The sequence below is a fragment of the Lactuca saligna genome, chromosome 9, assembly GCF_052625555.1.
Source record: "Lactuca saligna cultivar CGN05327 chromosome 9, ASM5262555v1, whole genome shotgun sequence".
NCBI lineage: Eukaryota > Viridiplantae > Streptophyta > Magnoliopsida > Asterales > Asteraceae > Lactuca > Lactuca saligna.
Genome location: NC_136425.1, coordinates 118,879,817 through 118,900,712, shown reverse-complemented (window position 1 = coordinate 118,900,712; position 20,896 = coordinate 118,879,817). Strand labels below are relative to the sequence as shown.

General features: G+C 39.0%; 1 protein-coding gene and 1 pseudogene across 1 annotated transcript in view; both read right to left on the bottom strand.

Annotated features, from left to right (window-relative positions):
• Positions 1 to 1,180: 1,180 nt before the first annotated feature.
• Positions 1,181 to 2,134, bottom strand: LOC145016664 (NADH-ubiquinone oxidoreductase chain 6 pseudogene; annotated as a pseudogene).
• Positions 2,135 to 2,769: 635 nt separating this feature from the next.
• The window catches only part of LOC145017668 (Cytochrome C oxidase subunit II-like, transmembrane domain-containing protein), a 33,245-nt gene continuing 15,118 nt past the window's right edge, over positions 2,770 to 20,896 (bottom strand). The window contains 2 exon segments of the mRNA XM_078975661.1: positions 2,770 to 2,852; positions 4,548 to 4,865. Coding sequence (XP_078831787.1) covers positions 2,770 to 2,852; positions 4,548 to 4,865 — 401 coding nt within the window.

The window sequence follows — 20,896 nt, the reverse complement described above, 5'->3', positions numbered from 1 at the left end:
CCGGATGAAGGTGGCCCGGCTAAGGAAAGAATCTGGGTAGTGGAGGAAGTCCTGGCTAGCAACTGCTCATGGACGCTATATACTGACGAGGCGTCCAGTAAAGAATGCTCAGAGGTGGGTCTAATCCTGACCAGCCCAGAGGCGGAAGAAGTGACTTATGGCCTTCGTTTCGACTTCTATACTTCAAATAACGAGGCCGAGTATGAGGCCTTGCTGGCAAGACTGCGCTTAGCGAAACAGATAGGTGTGTAGATTGTAACGGCCTTAACAGATTCAAGACTAGCTGCGAACCAAATCAATGGAAGTTTTGAGATAAGAGATCAAAGAATGGAGATGTATGTAAAAATAGTGAGATGATTAATCCAATCTTTCAGACAGTTAACGATCAAGCAACTACCCTGAAGCGAGAACAGAAGGGTAGCCGCCCTATGTAAGCTAGCATCTACATGTTTTCTATTGGATTAGTGTCTAAGCCTGTAACCATATTTGGTAAGTACTTGACCCGGTTGAGCATGGTCATTTTGGGTTGCCTTCGCCAAAGCAACTTGACTGGAGAAATAATAGAGAAAGAGGTTATCATGATTTATTAATATATTATAAGAATAATATATTAAAAGAGAAATTATATTTGTTTAATTAATATTGGTCAATAATTAATTAAGGATTAATTATGTGATCAAAAGTAATTAATTAAACTAGAGGGGCTGAATTGTAATTATGTGATAGTTGCAAATTAGGGCAATGGATGCCCTATGGATGAGGATGGACGAATTCAAGGTGATAAGGCCTTAGAATTCGTCCAAGATAAGAATTCTAGGCTTATCTTATGGGCTTCTTGGTGAGCAAGTAACCAGATAAGGAGTGAAACCCTATATAAAGACCCCTTAGACCTAGGAAAATCAGCCACTTAATCCCTAGAAGACCTAGAGCCGATTTTTTCCTCCTCTCTCTCTCTCTCTCTCTCTCTTTCTCTCTCTCTCTCTCTCTCTCTCTCTCTCTCTCTCTCTTGCTTCTCCATTTGCTTTTGGTGTTTGTGAGCCTTAGACCCTGCCCTTGTTCCTAAGCCTGTTTACGCTGGAGAAGCCCTTACTTCTTCAGCTTGAAAGACATCTCAGGAAAGAGCTACTTCAACTGAAGAAATTTATTTAGTAGCGAGAACACTTCCTACTCGAGAATAATGTCAGGAAGTGAAGCGTTTTTTCAGTTTTTCTTGAAAAATATAGTAAGTGTTATGCAGGGGTGGGGATTCAGACCGATGAGGGGCGTAGGAATTGCCCTTAACTGTCTGGAAGGTTGAAATAGCTTTCTCGGGAGCCCCGGGGAGGTCGGGGTATTCAATCCCAGGATAGTCAAGGAGCAAGGCGACGTATCGCAGGGGTTCTACTAATACATCATATAGTGGGTCCAGGCTTGAAGTTCTACCAAAAATGGAATAGGACAGTTATTCGAAAATGAGAAAAGAAAATCAGGGTAACAAAGATGACCATCTAACGAATTGGATTCGAATCAATATCAAGCTACTTTCCTTTAGTAGATCTATCATCCCCTTCATTATAGTCCTCCTAGAATTAATAGCATTTTGTCGGAATACATCCTGTCTTTTCACCTTAGTAGTCCTATGCATAGTCAGTACTATGGACCCAATCATGGCTACCAATAAAATAAGACTAGGAACCAAAAACCAGATGGAATAGTAGGTATAAAGTAATTTGCCCAATGTTTCCAAATTAGTCCAACTTTGTACCTTTCCGGCATAAACGATATATCTTAGAGAGGTTGTATTTCTCTGGGTTGGTAGTAATGGAATGTTTTGATTATCTAAAATAAAGAACATTTCCAACCAAAAGATCAGTCCAATAATACCACTCACTGGTAAATAGTGCAATACTTCTTCCTGAATCTCTGCTATTTGAATATGGAACATCATAACAACGAATAGGAATGAAACAACTATAGCTCCTATATGAACTACTGGGAAGATCATAGCGAAAAAGTTGAGACCTAACAAAAGAAGTAAACCTGAAGTGTTGCGAAAGACTGGGATGGGAAACAAAACGAAATGTACCGGACTTTTAGCACGTACAACCATCAAACCAGAGACCAAGGCAAGGCTCGACAAAACAAAAAGTATCATAATACGTCGTCCTTCCCTGAAATGGAACTTTCATGCTGGAGCAAGAACTAGCATGAAATTCGATCTATTACAACCAGTGCGGTTGTTCGTATTTCATTTTCTAATCCCTTCTTTCTTAGCACTTAGTTACTAACGAAATCTAAAATCTCTCTCGCTTCTTCAACTTGTTCCTGTTCGTCTATTTGGGATGGGACAGGCAGCCTACATACATGAAGAGAAGAATAGAGAGGGGTTATCCTGCTTAAACTTGGAAAGTTTACTACTGGAAATTGGGAAGGGCTATAAGTAGGCCATTTGCTATTGCTATAAGGGTTGCTCGCCTTTATACGGCTTGGCTTCGCTATCGCTTCTGTGTAGTGTAACGGTCGATCTAAAAAGTCGTATTCCTGCCATGTCTATTATTGAGTGTTAAAAGCTTCTCTAGAAGCAAGCAAGACGAGGTCGCTTTGCTTCATAGACAAGGCTCGTTCCGTGCTTGACTTATGAGCTCGTATAATACTCACCACTATCTCTTCTCTAAAGGGGCGCACATTCGTTGTCAACTAAATGAGCTCACGAAGCGATCTGGGAGCAAAGCCTTCAATTTTGTTGCTTCACGCCTTTTCTTTTCCCTCCCCCTACCCTTTCATTTCCGCTTACGCTTCCCCGGTTTGGGAGATTAATTTTTTGGATACACGAGAACCATAATCTTTCCTAGGAACAACTTCTATGATGATAGATATGGGTCAGGTTTGTTTGGAATCTATGCCCCCTACCCTCCAAACAGTATGGGAGCCTTTCAGCTCGTACTGCTCACACTCCTAGATCTTCACTACACCTCCTCCACCATAGTGTAAGCTGGGAGCAGCTCTGAAAAGAGAGGCCTACTTAAAAAAGTAATGAGATTTCAACAACGTTAACAACACTACGAAAAAAGTAAACTATGGTTGCCTACTGATCTGATCATAGGTGAAATCCAACCCCTTCTCTGCTCCTTTCCTGACCCTTTCTAAGCTCTTAGATCCTGCCATGCGCCTCTCTAGGCTTCGCTATCACTCATGACTGGTATATGGATCTCTATATATAGTGGTCGGCCTTCTAGAAGCTTTTCAAGAAGCGACTAGTCGCTTCCCGAATGCCCTTTTCCTTCACTAGTATGAGAGTCGCTAGCTTGCTTCATTATATTCTATAAGCAGAGCGACTTGTCGAGTCTACGAAGCTTCGTAGTTGCTCCCCCCCCCCCTTTTTTTCTTTTGCCACGCCATCCACTAGATCCATAATGACCGGAGACTCGGAACATGTATGAATAACCACACAGAGCATCGTATCAGCCTATCGAACGAAGCGAAGAAAGAGATCATTGAGACTATTTAGTCGAGCGGAACCCTTTTCAAATTATATATATATATATATATATATATATATATATATATATATATATATATATATATATTATATATATATATATATATATATATATATATATATAATAATAAGCCAAGGGGCTAGGAATCGCAAGAATTGAAAAGTCCTCCATTGAATGGGATGAGAAAGACAGGTTCGGAAATAACCGGATTAGCAGGAGGAAGGGCGACCCCACCCTAACACAAAGGTGTACGTACATAAATAAAGAGACTGGTTATGGCCTCGATAGGGCTCCTTCCCATCTATCTTGACCGGGAAGAGGGGGGAGGCTCTTGCAGAAGCCCTGCCCACCCTTCTCATTCTATTTTTAGGATCCCTCTGAGGAGGCTTTCCGGACTCGTAAAAGACGGGTAGGAAAAAAAATAGGGTCAGTAGTCTCTGCCGTTGCAGGTCTTCTCCTTCCGCTGAGATGACCCTCTTTTTGTTTTGTTTGTTCACCGCGACATGAAATCATGAAGAAGCTGGAATAACTCAGAAAGAGAGTGGCGCCTAGCCGTTGAGAGCATCTGTTGTCTTTGTAGAGGAACAATACGATCTGGGACTGGCCCCCTTTGCATGAACTAGAAATAAAAAGAAGTTCGTGCTACTATAAGGCCTCTAAACTCCTCCCTCAGGACACCATTGTGTTGCCCATGGGGACGGGCTAGCCCCAACTTCCATGGGTCCTTGGTTGGACCTCCTAATGAGAATTAAGGTCCTCATGCGGGCATTTCATCCCTAAGACTTGTTTGCTCTGTATGGAGTGCCCTATGGTTCCTCGAGTGCTAGCTGCAGAGAGGAATGCCATCAACTAGGGCGCTATTGGCCACTAACCACTCGCTCGCCAGACGCTTGGGCTCCACATTTCAAGTTCGGTATCCTAGCAGTATGGAGCCGAGTAGCCTTGCTCCTCGGCTCCATACTGCTCCAGCCGCTCGTTGTAATAGCTTGCTTCTCAAGTGGCTCGCACCCTGGGTGGTGCAGCTAAGCCAGAGTGGGCTCAACAGTCGGCCTATCTTTCCTGGCTCACGCATAAAGGCATGATTAGTTCCACAAACCTCACCGCACTGACCATAGTAAACACCTTCTCATTGTACCGAAATAGAGGTTTGATTTAAACGACTATGTACAACATCACATTTTACACCCGAGGAAGGTACAACCCAACTATGAAGTACATCAGCAGATGTTACAATAATACGTACATTACTTTTGGTTGGTACAACCACTCGATTGTCCACTTCTAATAAATGTAATTGACCCAATTCTAGATCAGCTTTTGGAACCGTATAACTGTTAAAAGTGAGTGACTGTTCATCAGAACTGTTATAGTCTGAATACTCATAAGGTTGGGTCGACGCCCGTCTCCCCCCAAACTGTACTTGCAAGTTTCCCCGTAAAAAGCTCTCCACGCCTACTCTTAGAAAGAAGACTCTTTTTCTTTATGAGTAACGGGAATCGAAGGCTAGGGAAAGTTTATGGGCGATAGGGAACCCTTTCTCACCCAGTCCTACCTACCCTATGTATTCGGGGGGAGGGGGGATGGAACCAAAAAAGACCTGGTTCCACACATATGAGATAGGCAGAAGGTATGGGACGACCAGTTCTGTCACACCCCGAAAACCGAAGGCGGAAACATTTCCGGGATTGACTCCACGTTGAGTACCAAATCCAATACACATAGTAAGTAAAGTAAAACAACCATTACATTACATAAAGAAAAGTTTTACAATTGTTTCAAAAGTAAAGTTTGTACAGTTGTGTTACATAGCATATATATATGAACAAAATGAAACGGGTCTTCTGAGATCTCCGTCTTCCGACAAAAAGGATCTTCGGGTACCTGTTCTAACGTTGACCAGAGAGCACAAGCGGTTTGAAAATCAGCATAATGCTGGTGAGTTCATAAGTGGTTTTTGTTTGTGAAATTGTTCAAGTTTCCTTTATGTTTCTGAAATGTTACGCACACCAAGAAAATCCCATGTTTTCTTAAAAAGATTGGTTATCGTTTGTCAACATGTAAAGTAAAGTTGTACACTGAAAAACATATTTTATCTTGTAAAGATGTATAGTTAAGTTATCTGGATTGACATTCTGTTCTGGTTATGTACCAATGTATTCCCAGGAAAGTCCCATACTTTCCTGATTTGAATGTTATCAATTGTGAAAGATGTACAGTTATCCGGTTTGTTATCCTTTCTGGTTATGTAAACGTTTCCCTAGGAAAGTCCCATACTTTCCTGAATGTTGATTACCGTATGTAAATGATGTATTCTTGTTAGACCTGGTTATGTACAAGGTTTCCCAGGAAAGTCCCATACTTTCCTTAATGTTAGTTACTATATGTAAAAGATGTTTTCCGAATATGTGGTTATGTTCAATGTTTCCCCCAGGAAAGTCCTATACTTTCCTGAATGTTGATTTCCAATGTGAAAGATGTATACTAGAGAATTGGTTATCTTGTGAATTGTATAAAGTTGTTCATTATTACCATAAGTAAATCTATGTTATCCTAATTGCGAGTTCCATAACCATACAATGGACTAAACCTGTGGCAATAGGTAGTCCACATACTTATGACTTTCTTCACCCTTGAACCAATTCGGTTCGGTTGTAGCTAGCAGCCAGGTGTGGGGTAGTCAGCCCCGTATAGATCTATACACTCAAGTCACGCTCTCTAAATCCCAAAGATTCTGGTTACGGGTGTAGTCCTTCACTCACGTATCTCTGTGGAGTGTTCGCCGAGGACGTGTCTCCAATCATACAGGATTAACAAATTTACTAGTAATAATATGATAGTCCTCCACTCGCGTATATATGTGGAGTGTTACCGAGGACAAAACAGTGTACAAGTATTATGTTCAAATGTCTAATGTAATGCTTTTAACTGATAAAATGTGGAAAGCCATTTGTGAAATATATGTAAAACATAACAGTTTAAAACCCATTTCACAAATATATGTTACGTGATCTACATGTTCAAACGGTCGCAAGTGTAGATCACCACTGTGTTGGGCCGAAGTTGGGGATATATATATATATATATATATATATATATAATTAGATTTACAATCACTAATTATATGGAACATTACACTCCAACGAGGTTAAACACCTCAAAACGAGCGTTTGGAGTGACCTTGGTGACATCTACGGACGTGTATTGGTACTAGGGACTTGGGACTTGAGTTTACTCCCCAAGAGTAAACATTTAAGTGAGTTTACAACCATACAACACATACATACATGAGTTCACGGCCGTGAACTCATGTGGGTTTGGTTTTGAGGGTTTAATGGCTTGTTTGGACTTGGGGATTGTTGGAATGACTTACTAAAATGCCTTGGAATGGTTTGAATGGATTAATACCATTGAAGAGGGAGTTCACGGCTGTATACTTGGAGTTTATGACCTTAAACTCTCCTAGGGTTAAGAAAAATTGAGTTGAGGCACAAGGAGCAATCACATGCGATTCTAATTAATTTTCCAAGGGTTGGTATCAATTTTGGGCACCATATAACATCATTTTAGGAGTTTACGGCCCAGATATATACACTCTGGCCGTAAACTCTCCTATGTTCATGAATAATTAATATTTGATACTTAAAACAATCACATGTGATTCTAGAAAATTTTCCAAGCCTTTGGGGTGAATTAGGGGAATCATATGGCATGGTTTCATGAGTTTACGGCCAAAGGGTATGTGCCTAGGCCGTAAACTCCTATATGTGGCATTTTGATATGTTACAAACCCCCAAACTATTTTTAGAGGGTTCTAGGATTTACCACAAGGCTATTGGTTGAGTTACAAGGCATTTAGATAGGATTTAAGGTGTTTAATCCCCATTTTTGAGGAGTTTACGGCCCAAGCACATGTCTTGGCCGTAAACTCTCTTTTGTCCCTCAAAATGCAAGTTTAGGGTGTTCCAAGTCCAGGTTTGTAAGCCTTAAGGTCGTATCTAAGTCCCAACTATGATTCGGAAGGGTTAAATTGTAACAACCCGAAATTGTTCGTCGCCAAAACCCGTTCTACCCGAAAAGTCGCCGTTATCAAGTTCGTTCCGTTTTCTCTTTGGAGTTAATTATTCAAACTTATATGATTATTTTAATTTAATGAGTGTCTAAATCACTCAGGAACTTATGTTATTAACCCAAAATCATTATTTTCATAAGTTTTAGAAATGTCCCCGCCGGGTGACGGAAACTTAACTGGGTGCGACCAAAAGTTGTGTTTAACGTCGGTATCGGGTAGAATTCCTCCACGCACAAGTTTTAAGACCTATATAAACTTGTTTTAGCATCCATTTGAAGCTTTTTCCTTCTCTCTCTACTCCCTCTCTAACCTCTCTCCTAAATCCAAGTTTAAGAGTCCAAAACTTAAATTTAAGGCCTCAAATCCCTAAGGTACCTTCCTGGCCTTAATCTATAGCATAATTGGCTTCCAAATTCGACATATAATCATGAAATGGGACAACATATATGAGTTTACGGCCCAGGAGGCTGCCTAGATCGTAAACACCAATTTGAAGGGTTTTAAGCCCTTAAACTCCTTCCTAAACTCATTTGGACTTTAGATATGGCTAAGGGACTTCAAGATATGGGCTTAGAAAATTTAAAACATGAATTTTGAAGACTTTGAAGGAGTTTACGGCCAAGGCACAAGCTTGGGCCGTAAACTCATATTTAAGGGGTTTTCTTGACCTTAAACCCTTCCAAATCACTAGTATGGCTTAGATATGAATTATAGAACATTGGTTTTAGCATTTGGACACTTGAAACATGATTTTTAAGGGACTTATGTGAGTTTATGGCCAAAGCATGTGCTTGGGCCGTAAACTCCTTAAAACATGGCATAAATTCAATTCTAAGGTGTTAGAAAGCCATCCAACACCACCAAAAGCCTTGGAATAAATCATAGGACCAACCAAAAATAGTTTAAGGGCCTTCAACACATTATTTGTGGGATTTCTAAGAGTTTACGGCCAAGGCTTGTGCTTGGGCCGTAAACTCCTTGATTCATGATGTTAGAATGCTAACTAAACACCCCTAAAGCTTTTAGATGAATTTTAGAAGCCCTTTCATGCAAGTTTTAAGCCTTAAAACACTTTGTATCACCCTATAGAAGAGTTTACGGCCATGAGGGGGTCTCATAGGCCGTAAACTCCATAAACCCCTCAAATGTCCCATGCAAACTCATGTTAGGCCTTGGAATAATTTTACCAATCACATGTGATTTGTTCTAGCACCATTTAACACTATTTTCATGAGAAAATAGGAGTTTATGGCCATGAAGCCATGCTAGGCCATAAACTCCCATAAGTGGGTCTATTTGATGTTTTAAAATTCTTTCAAGTCCTTAAACCAAGTCTAGAAATTATCCCCTAAGTGTTTGAAGTCATTTAGCACCATAAACCACCCCCACCATGAGTTTACGGCTGTAAACTCATGGGGAATGGGTGTTTTGGACCAAAAACTCTTGTATAAGTTTATTCATGGGGAGTAAACTCAAGTCCCAAGTCCCTCGCTTCAATTCCCGTCCTTAAACGCCACCTAGGTCCCTCCTAACACTTGTATCGGAGTGTTTTCACGACTTGAAGCATTTGTCCCTATCCAACAATCAATCTAAGTCCTAATTAGATACAAATGTGTATCTTTACATCATAATTAGGAACCTCGTGTGTTTACAAGTTCCGGATCAACTCTTAGCATCCAAACCGTCTCATATCTCGTCCGGTGAGTTCATACCCCTACGGCTTTTTCACTATTTTCAATGTTTTCAGGGGGGAATACAAGCAAACTATAACTGTTTTCAAATCATAACATTGATATGTTTCAAATTATATCTGACAAACTTATAAACTCTTTTACTCCTTATGTATTATGCTGAGCATAAGGAATGATTTATCAATTACAACTAAATGTATTTTAGTTAAGGAAATAACCAACTAATCAAATTATTATGGGTATAATTTGGGGATCTTTACTGTTCTTTCTATCATATGTTGATATCTATATCAAGTTATAAGATAAACTATGTCTGATTCAGTTTATCTCCGTATCATTTAAATGTATTGTCAGATAATTTCATTGTATGTATCTATATTTACTATATTATGGTTCATAATCTTCTGTATGTCGATATCTTATGAGAACCCTGTGAATAGTTTAGTACTGGTTTGTGAGATAGTCACTACCCTTTATGGATGATCAGTAAATCCTCCCCGGAAGTGTAACCAGAGTCTCCTGGAGGGAGAGCGCGGAATTTGTGAATAGATCTATTCGGGACTGATAATCCTACACCTTAACTGCTAGCTACAGTTAGGCGGGCACGCCTGGGGTGACAAATTTCTGGATATCATTTCGACGTCTGACAAACGTCAAGGAGGTCACGTTGTCGTATTAGTATGGTTACCCGACTCACAACATGTATTAATATTAGCTTATTCACAGTTTGGGTTTAGAAACTATATCTCGTTCGGGATAGTGATCCCATGGTTTTATATCTATATCTTCGGGATAGTGATCCCATGGTTTTGTATCTATGTCTTATACGGGATAGTGATCCCATGGTTTTGTTTCTATATCTCTTTCGGGATAGTGATCCCATGGTATCATCAAACTATTTTATATCTAGTCCGGGATAGTGATCCCACAGTTTTGTAACTATATCTTATACGGGATAGTGATCCCATGGTCTTTAATCTATATGAAATCAGTCTATAACTTGTACGGGATGTCTTTCCCCATGGTCTTAATCTATATCTTATACGGGATAGTGATCCCATGGTTTTCAATCTATATTTCCATATATATCAAATTATCTCATGTCTAGTCCGGGATGATAATCCCATGATCTTAAATCTATACTTTTCATATGTGTCAAACTATCTTATACCTCTTTCGGGATAGTGATGCCAAGATTTTCATCATATAGTTTTGTGTATTAAACTATACTTTGTGATATATAACCGATCTTAGAATTAGGAAAATATGGGATTTTCCTGTGGTAAAACACAACACGTAATTGAATTGGTAACAAATGATAACTAAACCAGTCACATAAGAAAATATGGGATTTTCTTGGATAACAACCTTTTCGGAAACTAAAGGAAACCGATACATTTTCATAAAACAAAACCGCTTATGAACTCACCAGCTTTATGCTGATTTTCAAACCGCTTGTATTCTCAGGTCCAAGTTAGACAGGTACCCGGTGATCTCTTTTGATGAAGACGGAGTGCGTGGAAGACTCGTCTCAACTTTTGTTAATATGATGCATATGTATATCTTGTATAACTTTACTTTTGAAACAAATGTAAACTTTCATATATATGTAATGTAATGTTTGTTACTGTGATTACTATGTACATTGGATTTGATACACAACGTGGTAGTCCACCTCGGAAATGTTTCCGCCTTTGATTTTCGGGGTGTGACAGATTGGTATCAGAGCCCTTGTTTATAGTGAACAGAGTATACCAAACCTTACATGGTATAAAACTATAAACACTAAAGGGCCTCAGTGCTCTGAATTAAAAGTATCTTCGAAACTATAAGTATTTTCGAAAGTATACAAGTATACCAAATCACCGAAATCCATAACTACGAGTAGAACAAAACATAAGTAAATGGGTGTTGTACACTGCGGTTAAACCTGGGCAGTTATGTAGTCGTGTCTAGGGTCAATATAGCCTGGCCAACTATATTCATTCGAGACACGGCCAACATGTGCTTGGGAGTGACTGTGGTACGCAACATGCCTAAAACTTACCTAATATCTCAAACAACGAATCGTCGCTGCAGCGAACCATGAAATACTATGGGAGTATTTCTCAAGCCAATCCGTCGTAGAAAATCCTCGTATACGCGAAGTTACTTGATCATTCCGCTGGCGATAAAATGTTCTGTCTTGATAACTCTTTCCTGCTTTATCGCTTAGTATGATACTATAACTGTCTTGATGAGATATCCTATGTTCCATATCTCTTGATTCAATTCAGAGGACTTATAATCCTCTCTTTCCTGATCTTTTTAGATCAAGATGCTTCCAAGAAAGAGACCCAGCTCGAAGAACAACGACAATCCTCCTCCGCCACCACCTTCTCCTCAATTCGATCTCGCATCACTTCAGACAGTTCTGACTGCTGCAATGGTGGCAGCCATGTCACAAATGAATCCCGGTGGCTCCAGAGGTGGTTCTCAACCCCAAAATCCAAAAGACAGTCAGGAACACCGAAGAGGGGGTTCCTACAAAGACTTCATGAACGCGAAACCCACAACCTTTGATGGCACTGGAGGTGTCATTTCCCTGACTCGATGGTTCAAGAAAATCGAGTCAATCTTCGAAATATGTGCCTATTCGGAGTCTGACAAAGTCAAGTTTGCCGCCTGCACTTTCCTTGATAAATCCCTGACTTGGTGGAACGGCCGAGTCAAATCCTTAACTCTAACTGTAGCAAATGCCATGGGTTGGGAAGCTATGAAGGAGCTTCTGCTTGCAGAGTACTGCCCTCGGGGCGAAATTCAGAAACTGGAACATGAACTTTGGAACCTTAAGATGAAGGGTTCCAACATAGCTGCTTATACTTCAAGATTCGATGACCTGGCTTTACTCTGTCCGGGAATGGTTACCCCGGAAAGTAAAAAGATCGAAAGATTCATCTGGGGATTGACCCAGCCAACCAAAGAGAATGTCTTGGCTGCGAAGCCAGACACCTACAACAGCGCTAAATGCCTCGCGAAAATCTTGATCGATCACGGAGACAACTCTGATGAGGAAGCTACCACTCCTGAGACAGACACAAGTGGAGGTGAAAGTAAAAAAGAAATCTCGGAACAAGCGAAAGGCCCCGAGTACGAGAGGGTCTTCGAAGAAACAGCAAACGGTAGCGGTCCATGCTGTTACTGCCCCTGTTGCTGTCTCAGCTGTTGGATCCACAGCCCAAACTTCCCACTAGTGGATACACTGGTACCCTTCCTTGGTGTGGTAAGTGCAACTATCATCACCGCATCCCTGGTCCATGTCGCGAAAGGATCTGCGACAACTGTGGCAAGAAGGGCCATCTGTCTCGAACCTGTAGAAAACCAGCTAAATCGACGAACCAATCATCGGGAGCAGGAATCAGTCCAGCCTGCTACAATTGTGGTGAAGCAGGGCACTTCAAAAGGAATTGCCCCAAAGCAACTACCACCACTGATCCCTCTATCGCCGCAGGTATATCTCTCTTTGATAACTCTTATACTTGCAACTCTTTTCGATTCCAGTATTTAGAGGGAAAACTGTTATCTATCTATTTGAACGTTTTCTAAGCTCAATCCTTCGTATGTGATCGAAATGTGTATCATCGAGGCGACTAACCAATGAGATTGAGAACACTAACTTCGTACCTATAGATTGAATCCTCGGTCCGGAGGACTAATCTGTTCCATTCGATTTAAAGGGGGGAACACTTTTCACGAAAAATACTTTGATGCTACGTTTAACATGGAATGACTGAGTCTCATTCGTGTTGTTATCTTGGTTTCGAGAGGGTCGCCTGTCTATATCTTTTCCTCGACCTAACTCTCATGATCTTCGGCATCAAACTTTCGTATTGTTTCATGCTTTAAAACTCAAGAGTTTTCCTGATACGAATTACCACACATCCCTCGTTTCCGTGATCATTGAGAAACGAGAAGTTAGTAGCTCCTTCTACTAAATGTCTGTCCCGAAGAGTTTCCGGGAATTTCATTCGAACGTCTAAAGTTTAGTTCCACGCCATACTTTTCGAAATCTTGTAGAGATTGATTCTACAATCTTCAGGGTTCAGATGCTCGTAGAGCTTGTCAACATCTATCCAGTACATCATGTCTCGAGTCCTTAGAAGCTTCTACCCAACGAAACCCTAGTGATTCCTTGAGGAAACCGAAGTCGCCCGGGGTTGGAACTTCCATTAGAAAAACCGATTGATAACATAGATTGAGAGAGAGTCAAGGTACAAAACAAGGACACGCTCCGATAGTGAGAGTTCACTAGAACGCCCAGTAGAGACCCGATTCCACTTGAGAAAGTGAAGATCCGAAGTAACAAATTCATTCGTGTCTCATTTCAAACTCATGATCTATATCTTATTCTTTGAATTTCGGGACGAAATTCCCTCTAACGGGGGGATAATGTAACAACCCGAAATTGTTCGTCGCCAAAACCCGTTCTACCCGAAAAGTCGCCGTTATCAAATTCGTTCCGTTTTCTCTTTGGAGTTAATTATTCAAACTTATATGATTATTTTAATTTAATGAGTGTCTAAATCACTCAGGAACTTATGTTATTAACCCAAAATCATTATTTTCATAAGTTTTAGAAATGTCCCCGCCGGGTGACGGAAACTTAATTGGGTGCGACCAAAAGTCGCGTTTAACGTCGGTATCGGGTAGAATTCCTCCACGCACAAGTTTTAAGACCTATATAAACTTGTTTTAGCATCCATTTGAAGCTTTTTCCTTCTCTCTCTACTCTCTCTCTAACCTCTCTCCTAAATCCAAGTTTAAGAGTCCAAAACTTAAATTTAAGGCCTCAAATCCCTAAGGTACCTTCCTGGCCTTAATCTATAGCATAATTGGCTTCCAAATTCGACATATAATCATGAAATGGGACAACATATATGAGTTTACGGCCCAGGAGGCTGCCTAGGTCGTAAACACCAATTTGAAGGGTTTTAAGCCCTTAAACTCCTTCCTAAACTCATTTGGACTTTAGATATGGCTAAGGGACTTCAAGATATGGGCTTAGAACATTTAAAACATGAATTTTGAAGACTTTGAAGGAGTTTACGGCCAAGGCACAAGCTTGGGCCGTAAACTCATATTGAAGGGGTTTTCTTGACCTTAAACCCTTCCAAATCACTAGTATGGCTTAGATATGAATTATAGAACATTGGTTTTAGCATTTGGACACTTGAAACATGATTTTTAAGGGACTTATGTGAGTTTACGGCCAAAGCATGTGCTTGGGCCGTAAACTCCTTAAAACATGGCATAAATTCAATTCTAAGGTGTTAGAAAGCCATCCAACACCACCAAAAGCCTTGGAATAAATCATAGGACCAACCAAAAATAGTTTAAGGGCCTTCAACACATTATTTGTGGGATTTCTAAGAGTTTACGGCCAAGGCTTGTGCTTGGGCCGTAAACTCCTTGATTCATGATGTTAGAATGCTAACTAAACACCCCTAAAGCTTTTAGATGAATTTTAGAAGCCCTTTCATGCAAGTTTTAAGCCTTAAAACACTTTGTATCACCCTATAGAAGAGTTTACGGCCATGAGGGGGTCTCATAGGCCGTAAACTCCATAAACCCCTCAAATGTCCCATGCAAACTCATGTTAGGCCTTGGAATAATTTTACCAATCACATGTGATTTGTTCTAGCACCATTTAACACTATTTTCATGAGAAAATAGGAGTTTACGGCCATGAAGCCATGCTAGGCCGTAAACTCCCATAAGTGGGTCTATTTGATGTTTTAAAATCATTTCAAGTCCTTAAACCAAGTGTAGAAATTATCCCCTAAGTGTTTGAAGTCATTTAGCACCATAAACCACCCCCACCATGAGTTTACGGCCGTAAACTCATGGGGAATGGGTGTTTTGGACCAAAAACTCTTGTATAAGTTTATTCATGGGGAGTAAACTCAAATCCCAAGTCCCTCGCTTCAATTCCCATCCTTAAACGCCACCCGGGTCCCTCCTAACACTTGTATCGAAGTGTTTTCACGACTTGAAGCATTTGTCCCTATCCAACAATCAATCTAAGTCCTAATTAGATACAAATGTGTATCTTTACATCATAATTAGGAACCTCATGTGTTTACAAGTTCCGGATCAACTCTTAGCATCCAAACCGTCTCATATCTCGTCCGGTGAGTTCATACCCCTACGGCTTTTTCACTGTTTTCAATGTTTTCAGGGGGGGAATACAAGCAAACTATAACTGTTTTCAAATCATAACATTGATATGTTTCAAATTATATCTGACAAACTTATAAACTCTTTTACTCCTTATGTATTATGCTGAGCATAAGGAATGATTTATCAATTACAACTAAATGTATTTTAGTTAAGGAAATAACCAAACTAATCAAATTATTATGGGTATAATTTGGGGATCTTTACTATTCTTTCTATCATATGTTGATATCTATATCAAGTTATAAGATAAACTATGTCTGATTCAGTTTATCTCCGTATCATTTGAATGTATTGTCAGATAATTTCATTGTATGTATCTATATTTACTATATTATGGTTCATAATCTTCTGTATGTCGATATCTTATGAGAACCCTGTGAATAGTTTAGTACTGGTTTGTGAGATAGTCACTACCCTTTATGGATGATCAGTAAATCCTCCCCGGAAGTGTAACCAGAGTCTCCTGGAGGGAGAGCGCGGAATTTGTGAATAGATCTATTTGGGACTGACAATCCCACACCTTAACTGCTAGCTACAGTTAGGCGGGCACGCCTGGGGTGACAAATTTCTGGATATCATTTCGACGTCTGACAAACGTCAAGGAGGTCACGTTGTCGTATTAGTATGGTTACCCGACTCACAACATGTATTAATATTAGCTTATTCACAGTTTGGGTTTAGAAACTATATCTCGTTCGGGATAGTGATCCCATGGTTTTATATCTATATCTTCGGGATAGTGATCCCATGGTTTTGTATCTATGTCTTATACGGGATAGTGATCCCATGGTTTTGTTTCTATATCTCTTTCGGGATAGTGATCCCATGGTATCATCAAACTATTTTATATCTAGTCCGGGATAGTGATCCCACGGTTTTGTAACTATATCTTATACGGGATAGTGATCCCATGGTCTTTAATCTATATCTATTACGGGATAATAATCCCATGAAATCAGTATATAACTTGTACGGGATGTCTTTCCCCCATGGTCTTAATCTATATCTTATACGGGATAGTGATCCCATGGTTTTCAATCTATATTTCCATATATATCAAATTATCTCGTGTCTAGTCCGAGATGATAATCCCATGATCTTAAATCTATACTTTCATATGTGTCAAACTATCTTATACCTCTTTCGGGATAGTGATCCCAAGATTCATCATATAGTTTTGTGTATTAAACTATACTTTGTGATATATAACCGATCTTACAATTAGGAAAATGTGGGATTTTCCTGTGGTAAAACACAACACGTAATTGAATTGGTAACAAATGATAACTAAACCAACTTCACATAAGAAAATATGAGATTTTTTTGGATAACAACCTTTTCGGAAACTAAAGGAAACCAATACATTTTCATAAAACAAAACCGCTTATGAACTCACCAGCTTTATGCTGATTTTCAAACCGCTTGTATTCTCAGGTCCAAGTTAGACAGGTACCCGGTGATCTCTTTTGATGAAGACGGAGTGCGTGGAAGACTCGTCTCAACTTTTGTTAATATGATGCATATGTATATCTTGTATAACTTTACTTTTGAAACAAAGGTAAACTTTCATATATATATATATATATATATATATATATATATATATATATATATATATATATATATATATATATATGTAATGTAATGTTTGTTACTGTGATTACTATGTACATTGGATTTGATACACAACGTGGTAGTCCACCTCGGAAATGTTTCCGCCTTTGATTTTCGGGGTGTGACATAAATGGCTCAAAAACCCCATTATTGTGTGTTTACGGCCCAAGCTTCATCTTTGGCCGTAAACACATGTTCCAGGTCCTAAATTTCAGTTTGAACTCAGATTTGAAGGCCTAAGAGGTTGAATAACAAGTTAGGAAGGTTACCTCTATGATTTGGAGCCTTAAATCTTTGATTTTGGACCTTAATTTAGAGTGATGATACATGTGTGGAAGTGACAAATTCTGAAAATGATAATGGTTACAAGGTGGATTTAGGAGGAGACCATGGAATGCATGCTACCTTTAATGTGGGAGATCTTTTACCTTATCTTGATGATGATGGACTTGATGAATTGAGGCCAATTCCTTTCAAAGGGGGAGGGGATGATCCATGCATGGATTATGAAATCCCAAAAGGTGATGGATTAGCGATTACTAATGGGCTAGAAGGTAGCTTGGGCTCAATGGTTGGGTTGTGCATGGTAACCCACAAATTGAATTAGGGTTGCATGAAGGCTAAGGCAACATTTTTAAGGATTCATAAGTGCTAAAAACGTTACTTTTTGCTTCATAAAGCCTCCTAGCCGTTTTTATCACTCTTTGGTGGATTAGGGTTACACTTTAATGCTTCTGATGGCTCATTAACGCATCTTATGACTCCTTAATGAAGCATAGACGTTTTTTTCTTCATCCTCAAGTGTCTTGGACGTTTTTTTTGTGTTATTTCAAGAGTTTCCTCAATTTTCATTTACTAGTTTTAATGAAAAATTGGTTGGTTGGTTTGTAACCACCAAATTTGTAATAAAGGCTTTATATAAAGCCACGTTTGTGCATGGAAAAAATAATAGACAAATTTTTAATCAACGAACCCTTTTGTTCACTTTGAATTATTGTTATAATTCACAAATTATCTTGTTGGGACGTGTTCTTCACTTGATACGAACTCAATCCAATAGGTCTTGGATTGTTTTCACTGGTATACAACTTAATAGGTCTTTAGTTGTTACTAATCTATCCATTTCTTTTCATTCCATATATTTGTGGTTGTTATTCTAGCTTAATTTACCTAAACACTACCCTACTCACTAAATCAAGCCCATGCACACATCATAAGTGGTATCAAAGCCCAGTTCCGATTGGGTGTTGTTGAGTTCTTGTTCAAAAAAAATCCTACCAAGTTTGATTTTAGTTCCTCTTCAGAAATTGTTTTCCAAAATGTTGCACAAGTTATATGATGAAGAAGAAATAGAGGAAGAGAAAATTGAAGAAGAAGATGAGGAAGACGATTATGGTCCCATCTACGGCACTGATGGGGAAGGGGAATTTTGCGAAAGAATAAATTTATTGTTTGAAGAGGAATTTATTGAAAAAATCACTTTCATGGTTGGAGATGAAATTATTGAAGAGGATCATGAAGAAATTGAAGAAGAAATAAATTTTTTGCTTGGAAACGAAATAGTTGAAACGTTTTTGAAAGAAAATGATTTTGTTGTTACAAACAAAATTGGTGAAGAAAAGGTTGAAGAATCCGAAGAGGTGGAGTAGGTTGTTGACCACGAAGATGTGGTTGTGGTTAAGAAGGATGATACCTATCTTATAACAAACTCTCTTTCTAAGAGCCTAGAAGAAGGAGTAACCCATCATGTTCCAAGTTATAAGGAGCTACGAGGGAGGGAGTTCATAATGCTTAGATTCCTATTCTTTTGGTGTGCCTTAAATTGGGAAGCCATGATACTGGGGCGTGCTGCTCATCAACTTACAAATACAAATGATGTTCAATTTGTTAAAATGACTGCAATTAACCATTTAAATCATTGCAAGGTTAATTTGCAGGGTCGAGTTCATGGGAAGGTACGAAAATGGTTTTTGATCCACAAATGGAAGATACGGTTAGGATTAAATTCTATGAGTTCTTTAAGTTGTTTGAAGAAGAACATGTGTATGTGGAGAAGAGACCAACCTGGAGTAAATAAAATGCCACATTCTGCAATAAAAATTTGTTTTCAAGACCTGCTGTCATGGAAGGTTTGCATAGGAGAACAACACAATTTGGTTATTACCGAATTAAGGACAATTACTTTTGAAGAAGGAGGGAATGATACATGTGTGGAATTGACAAATTCTGTAAATGAAAATGGTTACAAGGTGGATTTGGGAGGAGACCATGGAGTGCATGCTACCTTTAATGTGGGAGATCTTTCACCTTATCTTGATGATGATGGACTTGATGAATTGAGGTCAACTCCTTTCAAAGTTGGAGGGAATGATCCATGCATGGATTTTAAAAGCCCAAAAGGTGATGGATTAGTGATTAATAGTGGGCTAGAAGGTGGTTTGGGCTCAATGGTTGGGTTGTGCATGGTAACCCACAAATTGAATTAAGGTTGCATGAAGCCTATGGCAACATTTTTAAGGCTTCATAAGTGCTAAAAACGTTACTTTTTACTTCATAAAGCCTCCTAGCCGTTTTTAGCACTCTTTGGTGTATTAAGGTTGTACTTTAATGCTTCTTATGGCTCATTAATGCTTCTTATGGCTCCTTAATGAAGCATAGACGTTTTTTTTGTGTTATTTCAAGAGTTTCCTTAAATTTCATTTACTAGTTTTAATGAATAATTGGTTGGTTGGCTTGTAACCACCAAGTTTGTAATAAAGGCTTCATATAAAGCCAAGTTTATGCATGGGAAAGATAATAGACGAATTTTTAAGAAAAAAACCTTTGTTCAATTGGAATTATTGTTATAATTCACAAATTATCTTGTTAGGACGTGTTCTTGACTTGATACGAACTCAATCCAATAGGTCTTGGATTGTTTCCACCGGTATACAACTTAATAGGTCTTGAGTTGTTACTAATCTATCCATTTCTTTCCATTCACATATCATTTGTGGTTGTTATTCTCTCTTAATTTACCTAAACACTACCCTACTAATCAAATCAAGCCCATACACGTATCATAAGTGGTATGATACCACTTATGATGTGTGCATGGGCTTGATTTAGTGAGTAGGGTAGTGTTTAGGTAAATTAAGCTAGAATAACAACCACAAATATATGGAATGAAAAGAAATGGATAGATTAGTAACAACTAAAGACCTATTAAGTTGTATACCAGTGAAAACAATCCAAGACCTATTGGATTGAGTTCGTATCAAGTGAAGAACACGTCCCAACAAGATAATTTGTGAATTATAACAATAATTCAAAGTGAACAAAAGGGTTCGTTGATTAAAAATTTGTCTATTATTTTTTCCATGCACAAACGTGGCTTTATATAAAGCCTTTATTACAAATTTGGTGGTTACAAACCAACCAACCAATTATTCATTAAAACTAGTAAATGAAAATTGAGGAAACTCTTGAAATAACACAAAAAAAAACGTCCAAGACACTTGAGGATGAAGAAAAAAACGTCTATGCTTCATTAAGGAGTCATAAGATGCGTTAATGAGCCATCAGAAGCATTAAAGTGTAACCCTAATCCACCAAAGAGTGATAAAAACGGCTAGGAGGCTTTATGAAGCAAAAAGTAACGTTTTTAGCACTTATGAATCCTTAAAAATGTTGCCTTAGCCTTCATGCAACCCTAATTCAATTTGTGGGTTACCATGCACAACCCAACCATTGAGCCCAAGCTACCTTCTAGCCCATTAGTAATCGCTAATCCATCACCTTTTGGGATTTCATAATCCATGCATGGATCATCCCCTCCCCCTTTG